Source organism: Harpia harpyja, chromosome 11 (assembly GCF_026419915.1).
Source record: "Harpia harpyja isolate bHarHar1 chromosome 11, bHarHar1 primary haplotype, whole genome shotgun sequence".
Classification (NCBI taxonomy): Eukaryota; Metazoa; Chordata; class Aves; order Accipitriformes; family Accipitridae; genus Harpia; species Harpia harpyja.
The window spans coordinates 35473905-35491879 of NC_068950.1; the positions used below are offsets into that span (position 1 = coordinate 35473905).

Below are 17975 nucleotides of genomic sequence, written 5' to 3' on the forward strand. Positions count from 1 at the left end.
TACTTATGACTGTAGAGCTTCAAGTTGGGATACTCCAGAATTTTGTACTAGCTACTGTGGTGACTGAAGAGACTGCTAGGACTACAGTTATCGCGCATTCAAAGCACATTTTTGCAACAAAGCTTTTACCATGCTAGTCTTCCTGCAAACATGCAACACATTCCAATGAGTAGGCCTAGGCTAGGCCTGGCTTTTGTTCTCCAAAATAAAGAGCTGTGGTAGAGATTTATGAATCGAGTAGTTAGAACAAAAAGGAAAATAGACTTACACCACAGAACAAGCATAACATCCTTTCTTGCTACTCTCTCGAATTAAAAATGCTCCATCAGGTTTCCCACAGAGCAAGTCTTCTGCTTGGATACGGTTGAGATCCCCAACAAACCAAGTTTTCTCATCATGATGTGGCAGGTTTTCATCTTCTTCATTCACAAAGTACGTGCTGAAAGAGAGGATAAATTACTGACCCACTGGTTAAGTTAAAAGGAGTTCATAGGCAGTGATTTATTTTTGCAGAAATCATTCAAAGAAATACCAGAACACACCCAAACTGGGAGGTGAGGCTCCTAATGCACAGATATTAAAGGCTTCAACTTAGAACTTAACTGTTTCAACTTTGTTTAATCCTAAATGCTTCAGCAGGATCGGTGCCTCACATGACATACAGTTCCCCTAGAGAATTTCTCCCTTTTTCTGCAGTCCTTCCTTTTTCTATAGTCCTTTGCTGAGAAACTGGTGTTTCATATTACCAAACCCCACAAGAGAAAACACTTCTCAGGAAAATTGTATTTATAATGACACTTACTCATCAATATTTTCATTTTTGATCCCCAGCCAGTCATTTATTCGCTTCTGTCTCACCCCTTTGTGATTGAGCCATCTGCCAGAAGAAGAGAGCATTAATACATTACTTCAGAGTACATGTACGGGTTTTCTTACTGAGCAAGCTGAAGCTCAGACACAAGGTTCCACAAAGAAACAGTCTGGGGCTTAGTTTGTTCTCTAGTAGCAAGAGCCACAGAAAGACCATAGATTCCATAAGAGTGCTTCCTTGCATCATCTTCTGAGGTCCCTCCTTTACTGGACACAGCAAAAAGGAGACATGAAGCAACCTCTTAAATGGAGAAAGAAGAGGGTTGAGCTGAGGAAGAGGTACTGCCTCTGCACAGTGCAGTCCAGAAAGGAAGTGGAAAACAAATTGTGACAGCTGTCTGTTTCTCTCGGGAAAACAAAATAGGTCTTGCCACCGGCTTCTTCTAACATCCTAACATCACCTTCTCAGACAGTGTGCTTCCCTCTGTCTTCTGCCACAATCCTAGTGCACTGAGCCCAGCCCAAGGACATTAGGAACTGGATAACAGCGGTGTCAGTGAAATGAAGGGTGGGTACAAGCAACATCTGCTGCACCTAGCACAAAAAGTACTAACCTCTGTTGTATTACCAGGCACAGGTTTTGTTTATAACTCATTTATCTTAAATGTTTTATTTACAGGAGTTGCAGAATGTGCACCTAGTTGTGGCAGGCTCTTTAAGTAATTAAGTCATGAAGAGGCCAACCAATTACTCAGACATCCCATGCCAGAATGTAGTACTTTAGCACTCACAGAACTTTGGTTGTGAAAAGAAAATTAAATTCCCATTATCCTGACGGAAACAGTCATTAATCAGGTTCACCAGAGACACTATTCTGAGGTACAGGTTAGGCTTACTTACACGAGATACTGATCTCTGATTTTGCGGAGCTGAATTAGGTCAGGCTTGATACTATTCATTTTCTTATCAGTCTCCCTATTGTCCAGAGCTTGTTTCTTCAAATCTTGTTCCAGGCGCATTTTACTATCATGGATCTCACCCAGGCGTGATTTTAATTTTTCATAGTTCATCATTATCCTGCAAACAAGTGTAATATTTGAGAGGTGAGGTCAAACCAGTCTAGAAGGACTGAACCTTACCAGTAGCACTTTATATAAGAGTATCACAAGAACTACCTTAAGAGCAGCTCCTCCCTTTGACCACCTCATCTTAACATGAAAATTACTGTAAGAGTGTGTGCTGGTTTTGGCTGGGATAGAGAAAATTTTCTTCATAGTAGCTAGTATGGGGCTATGTTTTGGATTTGTGCTGCAAACAGCGCTGAGATATTTTTATTATTGCTGAGCAGTGCTTACACAGAGTCAAGGCCCTTTCTGCCTCTCACAACACCCCACCAGTGAGTAGGCTGGGGGTGTGCAAGAAGCTGGGAGGGGACACAACTGGGACAGCTGACCCCCACTGACCAAAGGGATATTCCAGACCATATGACGTCACGCTCAGTATATAAAGCTGGGGGAAGAAGGAAGGGGAGAACATTCAGAGTTATGGTGTTTTGACTTCCCGAGTAACCATTACGCATGATGGAGCCCTGCTTTTCTGGAGATGGCTGAACACCTACCTGCCAATGGGAAGTGGTGAATGAATTTTGGTTTGCTTTGCTTGTGTGCACAGCTTTTGCTTTACTCATTAAACTGTCTTTATCTTAACCATAAGTTTTCTCACTTTTACTCTTGATTCTCTCCCCCGTCCCACCAGGGGGGAGTGAGTGAGCAGCTCTGTGGTGCTTAGTTGCTGCCTGGGGTTAAACCACAACAGAGTGCCAGAAAAGACCTCTTGCCAGAAGGCCTACCACCCTTTTGCATAGTTTGAACCTTCAGTTTACCTTAATATATTTCCTTCTGGCAGAGATGCCAGAACAAATTATCTCTAGGAGGGTAAGCTAGAACAGATCCCTCCTTCACTGTCAGATTCACTTTTTGGTATATCAATTATGCAATCCCACCATAGGTATCAGTACTAGCAAGATTTCAAATGCAGACTTCAATTACTGATCAAGAGCTAGCAGGAGTAACGCTGCCTGTCTCTTCATTCAAGATTAGCTTGCAGGTTCGGTACGAATCAGGAGAATTACATATTTCCCCTGTTAATTGATCTTTAGTCAGAATGAAGCACCACAACCGCATAATAAGATAGTTACAGGTAACTGTTTTCAGTCTAAAAATCTCCTTAAGGTTACCCTCCTGTGATTCATAAAGCACTGGGTCAAGTTAGGCATTATACCTAGCATTTCTTCAAAGGCCCAGATACAGCTTTTTCTGCTAGTATCTTCACAGAAGGGCAATTTCAAATGAGGCCCTTACTGAATTTCTGTTAGACAACGACTATCCACTACCAAGTAGTGGCAATCAAATACTGATCTTCTTTGAAAGTGACTAAAACTGACTATGGACTATGAGATTTACCAGATCTATGTACATTTCAGTTTACAAGTAAAAGATTTTTCTGAATTATATTCTGAGCAAATCCAAACAGAAGTGGGATAAGCAAATAAAATTATTATTTCCTGATCCTTTCCTGGTCCTCATCACAGTATCTCGATTTACTGAAGTTAAGAGAGAGAATAATCCAGAGATCTCCCACCTCTTCTGTCTACAATGCAATTCCTTGACAGAAGAGGGCTTTACTGAAGGTTCAGACAAAATACTGAGTTTACAAAGTGTTTTATACGATGCAGTATTATACAAAAGAATTTCATGGGAGTGTCAATGTGGACACTAGTTCTTCCTTGTAAGCAAACAACTTGAGAGCCTACCGTTCAATTTCTTTGTCATTCCCCTCCCTGCGAAATCGCTCAATGTATTCTTTGCTGTATCGCTCTTGTGAGTGGCACTGTTCCTCAAATATCTTAATAGTTTCATTAAATGCTTCAATTGCGGTCCTCTTCATCTGAATTTCCTATGTGAGGAAAGAGTTCTTCATCATTTGTTCATGATACAGATGACAATGCAAGACTTGATTATGTTCCCTAAATTGACTGAGAAGAACTGTTCTCCCCTCAAGTCAAAATGTGATTAATCAATTTTAAATTTAGTCAAATGTCCGAGTAGAGTCAGGACAGTACAGGGAAGACTCACTCCCTGTAAGTCTACCCTCCTCCCCCACATGATGCTCTCTATTAGGCTGCAAACCCCTCAAATATTTTAGTCATATTTTCCATCCTAGTTTGCAGGAAGACTGCCAGCAAACATCCTCCCCATATATGAACTATCTTATTTTACGAGAAGCAGTCCAAATACTGTATTCACACTTCCTTAATGCATAATATCTGGTACCTGATTTGAACATGACTTATAAAGAACCTGGACAAACCCCTCTACAATTCTCACTGCAGCATACAGCAGCTGGAAATACTCAGCAGCCAAGGAAGAAGTCTGCAGTGCAAAGCTTGTAGGTGATGGCTGCCTCCACCACTCTACCTTATACTAGGAAGCTCAGCTCCTCTTTCTTCCTTGCTCTAACACCATACCTCTAGGACTACCAGCAACAAGTAATATTCAATGTTTCCATCAATTTTGAAACCACCTTGCTCTGTTCCACAATTTACTGGTTTTTTTCCTTGTATTTTCTGACCTGGGACTGCCTTTATTAGCCATAACAGGTTAAAATAATTTACTTTTTAAACAACAAGAAACGTAGTCTACACATAGCTAAAGTAGAACCAACCTGTGATGTTCTGGTATATTCTTCATACAATTTGTCGTACTCTTTACTCTTTTCCTGATACTGAGCATGGTATTCTTGAAGCTTTTTACCTACTGCATCTATATTGTCTTCTTTCACCAACTGATCCTGTACATACAAAAAGCTATTAAGTCTTCAAGCAAAGCAGCTTTTCCTTAAGAGTATTTGTTTAGGTTAAATGAATACACTTGTGCACATTTGCATTTTACAGCTATTAGCATGATTTTTATTATCAGGTTTCTACAGAACAGAACACAAACACTGTATCTAAATCCCCCTTCCTCCATGCAGTAAGTCCCACAGTTCAGACAGTAGGAACTGGAACTATGGGACACCAAGAACTATGCCAAAATACTAAGCTTCCAAAAAACACACTACAGCTTCAGTCTAGGATTGCTATCCCCTATTGGAGAAAGGAGGAAGTGAATTGCTCAGAATCTGAAGTTAAAGATCACAGTATTTTTTTTCCAAAAAGCTCTGCAGTTTTTTCCTTAATGCAGGACAGTGTCTCAGGCTACTGAATAAAACTTTAAAAAAATATTCTTGAAAAATTTAGATGGCTACGCACAGCTACGCAGCTGCATGGCTCATATGTGCTTCAAGGGCAACACTGTCTGTAACAGTGCCCTGTGGGTCCACAAGGGTCGGGGGGGGGGGGGGGGGGGGGGAAGGCTTCTCAGAGGTTAAAGTCTGCTGCATGTCAGGGTTTCACTTCTCTATTGGACTGCTCAGATGGAGACTGGGAACTTGATAAAATGAAAAAACTTAGATGGCTAGTCAATTTGGAATATCCATTAGTATGAGCAAAGCAAGGTCAAATGTGAAAACTCACTTTTTTTTTCCAGTTTTAAAAAAAAAAATCCGGCTTCACATAGAGAAAACAAAATTATATACACATTTGCCATTTCCTTCTTGTCTGCACTGTTAGCTATTGGGGTCCAATGAAGATCTTACCTGCTGGTACCGGGACACTGGATACATCAACTTCACATCAAGCTTCGGATTATACTGAGCAAGAGACTCATTGCGGTAGTGGTTAATGAGTTCCACGACTGAGTTAAACGTTAGTGGATCAGAAAAGCCATATTTTCCATCCCGATGATAGATCTTTATCAGTTTATTGTTGCCACCCTTCCTGTAAAGTGATACAGTCATTTAGAGGTTTTACTGTGTACCTCCTATCCCTCTTCAACACTAAGGCTGCTAACAAAGACACCAGTGAAATTCCTGGGCAAGCGGCTTTGACACTGTACACCTTCATAGTGATTCTTTACATACTAACAGATATTAGGTAGTTTAAGAGTCAATACACACAGAATTATCAGATATATTTGAACAGGAGCAAAGCCTAAAGTAAATCTCTTCCTATGTGTTCATTCTGGAGCCAGCTTATGGTATTTAAGACCTAGATTTGCCAGAAGTTTTGCAAGGGAAAAGGAGGATGCTGAAGGCTGAATAAAGGAGCCATACGAAAACCCAAACCCACAATTTGGGGTCACTAATAGTATACAACCCACTACACATTTATACAGTGATTAACAAGTCTTTTGAGTTATGAGTGCTAACACAGGATACATGAACCTAAACAAAATCCTTTGAGGATTACAAGATGGTTGTAAGTTTAGGACATTATCCAGATTTACACATTCTAGCGGTTTCCACAAACATAGTGCTCATTTCTTCCTTTTTTCACCAACAGACTGTTTAGACAATATCCTGTCCTTCCTGTACTCTCAATTTTGGTTCCTAATGACAACTGCGTTCAGCAAAATAACCAAATCATGCCAAACCTTAGTGCACAAACCATGAACTTCAAGGCAGAAGTCAAAGCAGAATTTAAACTACATCCTTGGGGTCAAACCTGCCATTAAGACAACAGAATTTCATGACAAGATCAAATATCTACCATATCATAGTAACTCCCAAAGGTGTGCTAAAGAGGCAGTGGCTTATGTGCCTTGCCTGTTTGCCTCTAACAACTAATCTTGGGAGCCTGGCAGAGGCAAGCAGCTGGACAGGCTGGGCAAGGCACCAGCAGCTAGTCACATGAGGTCTGCTGCCTAACTGCAGCAGACAGGGCTGGGGCAGCTCTGGGAAGTCTGCCACTTGCAGACAATTTTAATGAAGAAAGGAACATGGCTCTAGTTCAATATTTCCTAAACTTTAGATCAGAAAGCACAAGATACTCTTTTTACAAAGACACTCTGTTCAATTCTCCAGAGCTGCATGCTGACGAGATATTCAACACACTCCCATTAATCAAAGCCCTAGTTTATAAATACCTTTTACCTTAGCAGTTCTGAAACTATGAAGCACTACTGAGTGGCTCTCCTCCCTGAGTCCCATCTAATCTACACAGAGATCCTTACAGTAGTGTTTAGTGAGGGACAGGATTCAATGCACAGAACAGAACCAACTATCAGACCTGGCTATTTATTTGCTCATTCTGTGATCTGCAGTACCTTTGGGAACATCTCTCAAATTGAGCCATGTCAGCTTTACACAGCCACTGCTGTCACTAGTACAGCAACTAGCTACTCAGGGTTTTACTATGTGGACTACAACTGCTCAATGCTTACCGTAATGTCAGAGTGTAGTCCCCCTGCATCTTGGTTGATGCATCACGCACCAGGAATGTTCCATCTGGCATGTCTCGTAGTTTGTCATTTACTTCTTCCCTGGAGAATGGAAAGGAAGGCAAAATTAGAAGTGTTAAGGATATGATCATCTTTGCCACAGGTATCAGTATTGGAGCCAGTAACACCAGCATGCGTAAGGAGTTCAATCTTCAAAATATCAGGCAATCTTCTTTCACACTCAGGCTCTCCAGTCTTTTAGGCCATCTAAAGCAAGTCTGAACTTGTGTAGTTATACCAAAAGGTAGCAGCTGCAGTCAACTGCCACTTAGGAAGAAGTCTCTGTTTAAGCAACAGTAGCAGCTGTGTCTCAGAGTTCACAACCTTTCCCTGTAATCTGCTCAGGTTTTAAAGTCCACACTGGAAACAGGTGCCCTTTGAGAAGCCAGTCCTGACCTCTTAAGAAATGGTCTCTAGCATCATAGCTCAGCGGTGTCTGGAGTTAGCACAGTTTTAGTCTCAAGAGACTCATTATTGGCTTAACTCTGATCTTATTTACAGCAGTTTTAAACCACTACAACCTTGCTAGCTTCAGTGCAACTTTTCCTTCTTTACAACTGAAGCACAAGGATACTCAGTCCAGTGCTTCAAGCTAAATCAAGAAATCTTCTAGTGAAAGTGAATACCTGTAAGCATTACAAAAATTATTTCAGCTGAAGAGTTAAGTGTCTTGCCAGGTTTGACCATTTCACCTAGATTACATATCTCATTTTACAGCAGCTCCCGCACAGGTTCTTAGAACCACTAAGCACTTTTTAATACAATCATTCGGAAACTAAAGTTTATCAGGTAGCCTCAACATTATCTAAGTGAGGTAGGAAGCCTACTTGAATCTTACAAAGAAAAATCAACAGCAGCTTTTTTGTTCAAATACTAAGGAACAAAAGTGTTCTTATAAAAATAGCCTCAGTTTTGATTTAGCTACCTGAAAACCATTCTGTTAGTAAAACTGACTCCTATTAAGTATCATGTGCATATCCGCTTACTCCTCTCAGAACATTTTACAGATTGGACCCAGTTAACTCAAATGGCCTTCTTTCTGAATGGATAGATATGATCTAAGGGCTTGGGCTTATGCCTGCAAGTTGCACCCTGGAGCTAGCGACAAAATTTTCAGCGCAAGTTCTTGACTGAAGAACATGGCTCCTGCCCTGAGAGCCCGATGTAGTCTGTACCTGCTGGCTGTCAAATTAGGGTCATAAACAATTCCATCTTTACATGCGTGTGTATCACATTTTAATCTAATAAAGCCACGCCACTGTGATTTGTACTGCATTAGCTCCTGCCATCACATGCACTGTTACTTGAGGAACAAATCCACAGTCAATAAACTGATACCAGTATCGAGCAGCTTTAAACAAACCCTGCCTAGTGGGTTTTGTGATGAGGTTTTGCCACTCTGCTTTGATTTAGAATTAACAGAAAAATATCACTGCCAAGGCCCTTCAAAAGCAAGATCTATGCGGGTTTGCTTTGTAAAGATAAGGGTGGTACAATAAAGATATGAAAACTTTATTTCCCTTCTCAGAACTTCAGTGAACTACTGTGGCAAACACACTCTTCTTGCCTTTATCTGACAAAGTGTTTCAGAGTATTATCTGCACAAGTTTGAGCAATTCCTTATCACACTCCCAGCGTGCTCATGTCTCCCCTTACAGTTCCAAATTCTAGACTCTTCAGAAGTGCCCTAAGAGGGAAAGAGATGACTGGACACTTCAGTTCTTTTATGCAATTAAGTATATAAAACTGGTACTTCCTTTTCTGAACCTAACCCAAGACATCTATTTTCTCAAGTGCATAGAAAAGGGTTTCCTTAAGAGGTAAAACTTAATTTATTTGGTATGTGTCTGTATCATCTGCTCAGTATAGCTCGTGATAGTTAGCATTCGTAAGAGCTATTTTTATAGCACCATGTTATACAAATTAATACAGATGCAATTTTAACCAAATGTTAAAGAAATCAAAAATAAGAATGCAACTTTTATTCTGAGCAAGCCTCCTACTGAAATTTTGCTGAACTGCATGCATTCCAGCACTGTATGCTTACAAAACCTTATTAGCTAGCACATTCAGAAGTACTTTTCTTTTGAACGAAATAATTTTCTCTTTCTTAAAGACTTTGTGTAACTAGAGAAATTTAGAAACCCAAAATAACTGTCACCAAGACTGGCACTATCTGCACCAGAACAGTAACAACTTAAACGCAAGTCCTGAATCCAGTTGAATACTTTCATTTAGGTGCTTCGCCAAGTATAGTCCTGAAGCATTTCCCCCCTATAAAATGATGCCTCAAATAGGCATGTTCTTTTTCTCTTGAATTCTAACAGGCTTATTCTATTTTTAATAACATATATTAATATATTTTAGTTAATATATTTTAGTAATATTGCTTACCTTGAGATGTCACCCCAGTACCACTCTGCTTCCTGCAGAGAGAAACTGGAATTGTCCTTTATTCCATTAGTATTGCCTGGAGTCATTGGTTTGGGGGGCTTTGGAGGAAGAGCTGAAAATGAAGAACAGATTAAAGAAAGGTAAACAGGGAAAAATAATCACTTAACTGTTAATGAAACATGACAGTGAAAAAGTGAGAGAAAAATGTGCATCTTGGATTTCAAGCTCTCTCAAAGTAAATGGAATCTGTAATTTTTAAAGAATTTTGAAGTCAACAGCTGCACTGTGATCCCAGATTTCCTAGTACTCAAACCAAATATGGGCTTGAGGGAGGGGAAAGGGAAAGAGTATGAGGAAACATGAGTTTTTGTTAAAAGGAAGACTGGCTCAGGCATACAAGGGCAATCACCGCCTAAACCGCCACACAAGTTACAAAGGGGTATTGTGTTTGAAAGCCACAGCCTGGAGAGCCCTGTGCACCACGATGGAAAAACTCCAGTTGCTTAGGCGTCACCAGTCCTTATGCCAACCTGTAAGAGCAAACAGGTGGACTCTTCAGAGGGAAAAACGCTGCTAGTGAGAGAATTGGTAGCTGGGCAGTGGTATATCCATCATAGGCCCAAGGTTCATGTTTCATACTAGATTTGTCATTTAGGCTCCTGTTAGGAACAAAAGCTGTGACTCTGAATACTACAGGACATGAGGTGATAAAGAAAGGGGAGAGGGGACATTAGGTCATTATTAGAGTGCCTGCACCACTTTATATAGCTGAAGTGTTTACCACAGGAAAGGGGATGCTACAAATCCCCAAAAGACAGGCAGAACTGCACATCTGTAGGCCTAGTGCATACCTGCCCATAATTCCCCTATTCCGAATTCAAGGCAAACAGGCTTTTACTTCTGTTCTCAAAACAGGTTACACAATGTAAGGGCATACAACACACTGAAGCTCTTTCTATTTGGTCAGTTTTTGCTCAAACAACTTTATCATGGTCTTGAACGTAAGCCCTATATCAGGAGTAATTCAGCAGCCACAGGCATGCTCATGTATTGTAGAGACTCGTCTGTCAGCAGAAATGCATTACACTATTTTCTTCGAGAAAGATGTCTTGAGTGCTCTCCCCTGCTTTGCAGAGTCTGAACGCTTCATCAAGAACACTATCACTGAAACTGAGCATTTTCAGGCATTTCATGAGACAGAGTGTTTTACAGGGACAGGTCACATTTGAATTCAGAGTAAGAAAGCAGCTACACACATTGATTTGCTACTAGCACATTTTTAAGTCAGACCCTGAACATCTGTGCTCCCAGCCCTGTGCCCTAGCCATCAGATTACACAAGCATCAGCCAGCAGGCCTGACACACTGACAACAGCCATCTTTCAGACACACACGATCCCAGTGTACAAGCAGAAATACAAATAAAGGGAGCAGAAAGAAGATTTTGATCTCTAGCTCCAGTGTGGAATGGCTTAACGCTGAGAGGTGTGCTACTTGGCACCATCCCTCTGCTCACCTCCGAGCCACACCTCCCACATTAAAGAAGAGGAAACAGTGTTCCAACTGCAGTTCCAAATACCATTTCATGTTGAATATCCAACACAGTAACTTCACTGTTCTCAGACAAACCAGTAGATACTTTAATCGAGCCAATCTAAACTAAATCTGAACCTTGACCCAGACGTTTGCACCCTGGGGTTGCTGACCAAACACCTGATTTCAGATAGCAGCATTCATTCTGCGGGACTGAGCATTAAACCATAGCATACAGGTTCTTTTTATGGGGTGAGCTGGGAACTTTCAGGTGTGCACATACCTAGTGAGGCAATAACAGGTCTTGTTATAAAAGGAAGGTGAAAACCTTTGGATTCAGTGAAGTAGCTTCCTGGTTAGGAGGCTTCGATTATTCCTAGCTCAACTACTACAGTTGTTTGTATAGCACGTAGGTATTTGTACAAAGCACCATTGAGAGTAAGACACAGTTCTAACGCTACTTTGCTTTAAGCTCCCAGCCCCATCCTATTTTTGCAGGGTCAGAGGAGCATACATCCAGGCTAAGCCCGTAGAGTCAATTGTATTTACTGTGCCCTATGCTGTTCCATCTCCCCCATTCAAAGTTCCTGAATTAGAAAACGTCTTCAGGTCCTCCCACCTCACATCTGGGCTGTGCTACCCTACATACTCTAAGCAAGCGACAGGACAGACGTAGCAGTTCTGAGTCTCATCAGTGTCTGCACATGGCAGTAAATCTGAGTACAGAAAACCTGTAGATGTTCTATCTAGTCCAGAATCTTTTGTAGATTGAGTCATCAACAAGCGCACGGAGTTTCATGTAAAAAACATAAAACAGCATGGAGAATTCTTAGAAAACTACACCAGCACCAGCAATTATTTCACTGGGTCTTGCAAGTTAAGGCTTGGGACATATCAAAAACGTCAAGATATTTTACAGTGTAAAAGCCTGTTTTACACTGGTAATAGGGGCTTTCCAGAAGAGGCTTTCAAGTATTCTCTAGAGTACTTGAATACTTCTCTAGCCCTCCCTGTAGGATTAAGTCTTGCTCCTTTATATACTGTGGAATTATTTAGCAGCTCTGTTAGGGCTCAGTCCAGAGCACTGGGCACAGAAAAGCAAACTAACAAACACCAGAGAGGTAAGGAACAGGAGTTTGCCATATGGACACAGAGCACTAGACATTACACCAAGGGTCCTTACTACAGGTGCAGGTTTTTCCTTCTTTCCCTTAATAGGTAGGTATCACTTCTCACTATTGGGGGTTGTCTGCAGAACTTCATTATGCGTAAGAAAATTGGAAGGAAATTCTTCCAGGGAGAAGAATAAGGCTTGGACCAGTTCCTGTAAAACCTGACTCATGGAAGCCAGTCTTTCTCACAATAGACTTTTGAAAAAAGCTTTTTAATAGCTTGCACATTTTAAAAATACAAAAGTATTTGCAAGGGTGGATCCTGTTTCCAGAGAGCTATGGATCTAATTCTTTACTTTCAATACTTTGAGCTCTTTGAGTCATAATAGATTTTCCCCTGTGTTGGAGACAGAACCAGGCCCTTGCTATTCCTTTACCCAGTAGACTAACATGCCCATCCATTTCAGCATTTCTTGGCTACCCTCTCAGCCTGATATGACTGCAGTCTGTACAAATGGAGAACCGAGCACAAAGGTAGTTTAAACCCCACAGCCGAGAACCTGTGATGACACGAGGGGAATGTTTTCTAATAGCACAGCAAGTCTACTGTAATAGAGCAGCATCCGCCCTACTGCTGCTCTTATAACACTGGCCCAGTGGGTTGCTATAAGAGGCATCCTAAACTAGTTTTTACTAGTACCTAGACAGTACTAACCACCCTGCTAGGAGAAATCCTGTGATGTTTCTATGAGAAGCTACAGAGAGCCTTAAAGGGTCTACAGATTTTGATTTAAATTTAAAAAAATCCAGTTTTATATACCTTCCTTGATGCTAAGTAGCTAAAATCCTGCAAGTAAAGTAAAATAAGGCTGGCTTGAAGTCAACAGAAATGCTTTCAAGAGCAGGCATGTTTCCATGTCACTGGGTCCAATTCTGATCTAGCCACAGGTACAATTTTACTTTATCTCAACACAAGCTCCGATTAGAGTGAACGATCCTGATGGTTTCTTGCCTCCTTTTCGTGGGAGAGAAAGAACATTGATCACAAGTGATTAACAGCACAACGGATCTATCTGTTCTAATAAAGAACTCGCTGTTAGCACCAGATACACAAGCATCCTTCCACTGCCGTGTCTCTAGGACAGCTTTATGGCACAGATCTTTCCAAAACCCAGAAGGCAACAGCTCAGCTGGATCCTTCCACTCCCGCATGAGTACATTCCCAAGATCAGGTTCAGTTCTCGGTGACCACCTGGCTTGCAGCAATGACAGCAGACTGGCTCTCCCTCCTGCACGAGCGGGCATCTCTGGTTTTTCTTTCTTTAGCAACTCTAGTCCCCTCTTTCTAGCTTCCCCAAGCAGCCTAGCTTGAGCTAAATCCCAATCCCAGATCAGTGTCACTTAGAAGAGGGGAAATAAAAAAGAGCTGGTGATGGAGCGGAGGCAGCGGCAGCCAATGCGGGCCGGGCCCGGGATCGGATGTTGCTGACGTCAGGGCCCGGAAGGCTGCCGTGCCGGCTCCAGCAGGTAGCTTCAGCTGAGCTGCTCTGCAGAGCTGCAGCACAGGTCCTTGGAGAGAAAAGCCTATTGATTAGCCTTTGCCAAGGTAATTTTTCTGATGCTTTCTTGACTGAGTAGAATTGCTTTTTAAAAAGGCTACTCAAGATTTAACTGACATGATTCCCTGAAATTCAAACCACCTCCAACACCAAGACAACCAAGAAAGCTGGCAAGTGTCTGAAGTTCAGCACCATTGTATTTTTTTTTTTAAAGTCTCTTGTAGAAAATAGTAGCCTGTATTAATCCCGAATTTAACTTCAGCAAAGTACACTGTGACTTCCATGAGATATGCACTTTTCCAAGTTTTGAATCAAAAACTTCACAAGTTTACATGATCTAAGAGTCACCAAGCCCTATGTGTGAGGGTTTTCAATGGCACTAATTCAGGAGGAATGAAAAAAGAAGAATGCCTTGGGTCTCCCAGTGCTACATCCCACACAGCATCCAGTCAAGCAGCCCATTTCTTCTCTGGTTGCAGTATTTGCATACAAGATAGACCTGCCAGTTAATTAAACTCTAATTTGCAGTTTTAAGGCAGATGCCACTTATGTCTAAGAATGGCTCCATAACTTAGTTCTTCCAGTATTTTCCAAGAGCTGCAGGCCAGATACTTAAAAGCATAGTAGGTTTAAATGCAGTATTAACTCTGTTACAAATAATCACAACTACCAAGTACTCTGATAAAGTAAATTTTAAGTCACTCAGCACTTCCATGAGCTTGTTTACTAGCCTTCTTTCTGATGCTCTCAATCTACTCTCCCTCCACATTGTGACAAGCAGAAAACAGATCAGAGGATTTCCAAGACGGCTACCCAGCTTCAAAAAGGCTGACATACAGTAGATACCCTACAAACTGTAATATAAAGCTCTAGGAAGTCTCATTACTATGGAAACATGCAAGTAATCCACGGTTAGGCCAGCTAACATTTTAATGACATAGTCCTTAAGGACAGAAGGTTTTTTTTCCCTTTGGAGGTATAAATGAAGACTTGGAATGAAAATGTAGGCTAGCTTTTTTAAAAATAAAAAAAATCTCCTCAATCTTTAACTGCTCTCTGTAGTCTTACTCAATTTCTCACACTTTTCTCAATTTCTCTAACACTTTTAAGGCAAAGCCTCAAAATCTTTCCCTCCCTCAATAGCTCTATACGTGTCCCTGCTGCACAAAATCCCCTCAAGATACCCAAGAAAAAAAGCATACGCTGAACAAAGGTGCTTTTTGCACACCATTTCCATGAAATCGTGTACTATGTGTGCAAGCTAGAGTAGTAAGGCACCATGCTTTTGCAGAGATTTTCCAGCTGATAAAGAGGAGGGTCATGCGCACCTGCTGACAGCAGTTCATTCCCCACCACTGGCAGGTAAGTTATCTTGGCAGCTCCACATCTCAGCTCGTCAGTTCTCTTGCCAAGACTCCTTTCACAAAGTACTGAGCACCAATGCCCTTCGAAGCTGCCCTTCCTCAAAGGGCAGCTAACACGCACTGCAAACTCCTCAAGGGACGGAGAAGGAAGCTACTTGATCACATTATTGCTGGCCACAGAACCTCAGGCGTGCTCACATTTTCGCTCTCCTCCCCCAAAACAGGCGAGATGCCAAAGAATAAGATATATTCAAAGAATTGAAGTCTTTCAATATCTCATTACAGAAAACAGCAGACAAGTTGGCAGAAAGCCAGGCAGGCTTCCAATAAAAACACTCCCATCATAGCTTTGCTCGTGTTTCTATGAACTTCTATAAAAAACAACACCTTTAAGAAATATTTCAGTTTTGATTAATTGGCTTTTTTGATAAAGATCTGTTTTGTTTGAAAACTTCCCAGCTATCCAGTCCTCTCCCACACCTCCCAACCACTGTTTCACCTCCTACAGCCTGCCAGACTTCTGCTGCACTCTGATCTTCACGAGTACCCACAGCCACTGCATAGGTTAAAAGATTATCTGCTACAGGACACCTGCAGAATGGTGGACAACAACAGTGTGTGAAGAAGGGGCTGGCTCAAATTCAGAATTTTTTGGGGCATCTCACAAGGACCCCTCACTACTTTGCAAGGTTTCTTACTTCACAGGCTGAGACGGAAGAAATAGAAGATGCTCACTGTCAGATAAATGACACTGGGATCTTTGACTTCTGTATTATAAAGTAACAGCACCTCCTCTTCATTCCAGCCTTTGCATGAAGTTGCAAAGCCCAAAAACCTCAATCTCCCAATTATTTTCACTGCTTGATGAAAAACAGCTTTCCTTTCAACCCAGACCATAGTGTAACAGCTGCAAAGCTACAGCAGTGTCAGAGGTTCCATGATGAACAGGCTTGAGATGACTGTCCCAAAGTTAACATGAGGAGGTTAAAAAGAGTAAGTCCCCTTTTACCTACCAAGCATAATTAGCACACTATTAATAACGTTTTAGAACTTTTGCCATGTTTCATGACTCAAAGATTGTCACTACCCAGCATCACATGCTCGGCTCACTTCACGAAGTAATAGCTTTATCTCCTAGCCAGTAGGCCAAGGCTTTTACCAACTCTTTGGATGAAAGTCTGCGGCAGACATTTTATTGTCCATAAAAATCTGAAATATTCTGTAAGAACAATTGTACTTTATAGTTTCCAATGTCAGGCCTAGAAGACTTTATGACAAAAGTAAATATAAAATGCAAGGAGCAAGTAGATACTCCTTTTTGCTTATTAACTAAAGCAGTTCCTCACCTGCCTTCACAGAAGAAATACCACAGCTTGTTTTCTACCCCTCCACAGGTAGAGTCTTCAATTGGCTATTAAAAAAATACTCTTTGGTCAATACATGGAAATAGATTTTTGGATAAGAGTAAGGAAAACACAAAATTTAGCATAAGCACAGAACTACAGTGATCGAGAATGAAGAACTAGGTTTTCATTGTCGAAGACCAAGAATAAAGTCAGGCCCAAGCAGTGACACACTATGGCTAGGAGACCTACCAAAGCCAAAAGAAAATGCCATTTTAAATAAAAACAGCCCAGGGCTGTCTTCCCCAGATATTTCAAAGACTAACCATCCATCCAGGTGCCAGGTACAAACCTCATAGGAGAACCAATTTACAGAAATAATCAGCACTACTGAGAAGTTTGCTGCACAAGAGTCTACTTAAAAATAGTAATAATACAGCTGTAAGTACACGTGACTCTTGCTGCTCAAAGCAGCATTTTATTTCAGCTTACCACTAGCTCACATCTTTCAGAGTAGTATGTAAAATTGTTCCTCACACAGTACCTGTTCTTGTGCTATGTCAGACTATTTTCTAGTTTACCAAAGTAGAAATATTTCAACACCACCTAAATTGCTAACAGAGCCATCTAAATCAAGATCAAAAGGTGCATTTCAAATCAACGCTCCAGAAGAAATCTGAAGGTAGAAAAGTATTCAGAGCAAAACTGTTGTACATTGTGTCATGCATCAGCTTTTCTAAGAACCTTGATCTTGAAAGAATTTCCACCAAGGCAGAAGTTCCAACCCATGCAGTCCTACACAGTGCCCTCAGCAGAAACTGAGATTCAGAGTGGGCATGGAGTAGTCTAGCCAGGCTCAGACTGCACAGCCGTTGCTCATGCTGAGATCTCAAGGTGTAACACAAGAAATGGATTCAATCTTGTCGCTCAAGTACACTGTGATCTTCAAAATATTTTAATGAAATCCACTTCACAGCAGCAGTTTGACTTCTTTCACTGTCCCAAAACTTACCAGTGAGACTGTACTGTACCCTTTGAAATGGAAAGGATCTTAAACATTCATCTCATTGATTCAAGCTTCCTTGTATCCTTCAAGAGACTACTTTTGGAGACAGGAGATGAATCAGAGTAAAGATGCCACAAACACCAAAGACTTCTAATTTGACACTTGGGAGCAGTTCCTCAGAGGGCCAACAATCCAGATTCCTATAATGTCCCCAAGATGACTATACAGGGCAGTGCAGCATAAGTACTGACAGTCTGGGAAGTTCAATTGCAGTGTACAGATTCAGGTCGTAACAGACTACAGAACTTACATACACAATATTGCCAGTGAACTTCTCATCCATCTCACCTCTAAAATATTTTTCCTGGGGCAGGTGTTGGAGTATAAGCCCTACTGCCCACACTCAAAGAAAAACACATCTGAACAGTGGGCTGTGTTCCCTCATTACAGCAATTTTTCTCTAGCTCCATTGCAGCAG

At 41.3% G+C, this 17975-nt stretch overlaps 1 protein-coding gene across 2 annotated transcripts in view; it reads right to left on the minus strand.

Annotated features, from left to right (window-relative positions):
* Positions 1-17975, minus strand: part of PIK3R3 (phosphoinositide-3-kinase regulatory subunit 3) — an 83736-nt gene that overhangs the window by 8556 nt on the left and 57205 nt on the right. For both annotated transcript variants that reach the window (XM_052801266.1, XM_052801267.1), the window contains 8 exons: positions 9582-9693; positions 7131-7229; positions 5506-5686; positions 4534-4659; positions 3623-3765; positions 1711-1887; positions 803-877; positions 269-439 (listed from right to left, as the gene is read on the minus strand). In XM_052801266.1, coding sequence (XP_052657226.1) covers positions 269-439; positions 803-877; positions 1711-1887; positions 3623-3765; positions 4534-4659; positions 5506-5686; positions 7131-7229; positions 9582-9693 — 1084 coding nt within the window. The remainder of the gene's footprint in view (positions 1-268; positions 440-802; positions 878-1710; positions 1888-3622; positions 3766-4533; positions 4660-5505; positions 5687-7130; positions 7230-9581; positions 9694-17975) is intronic.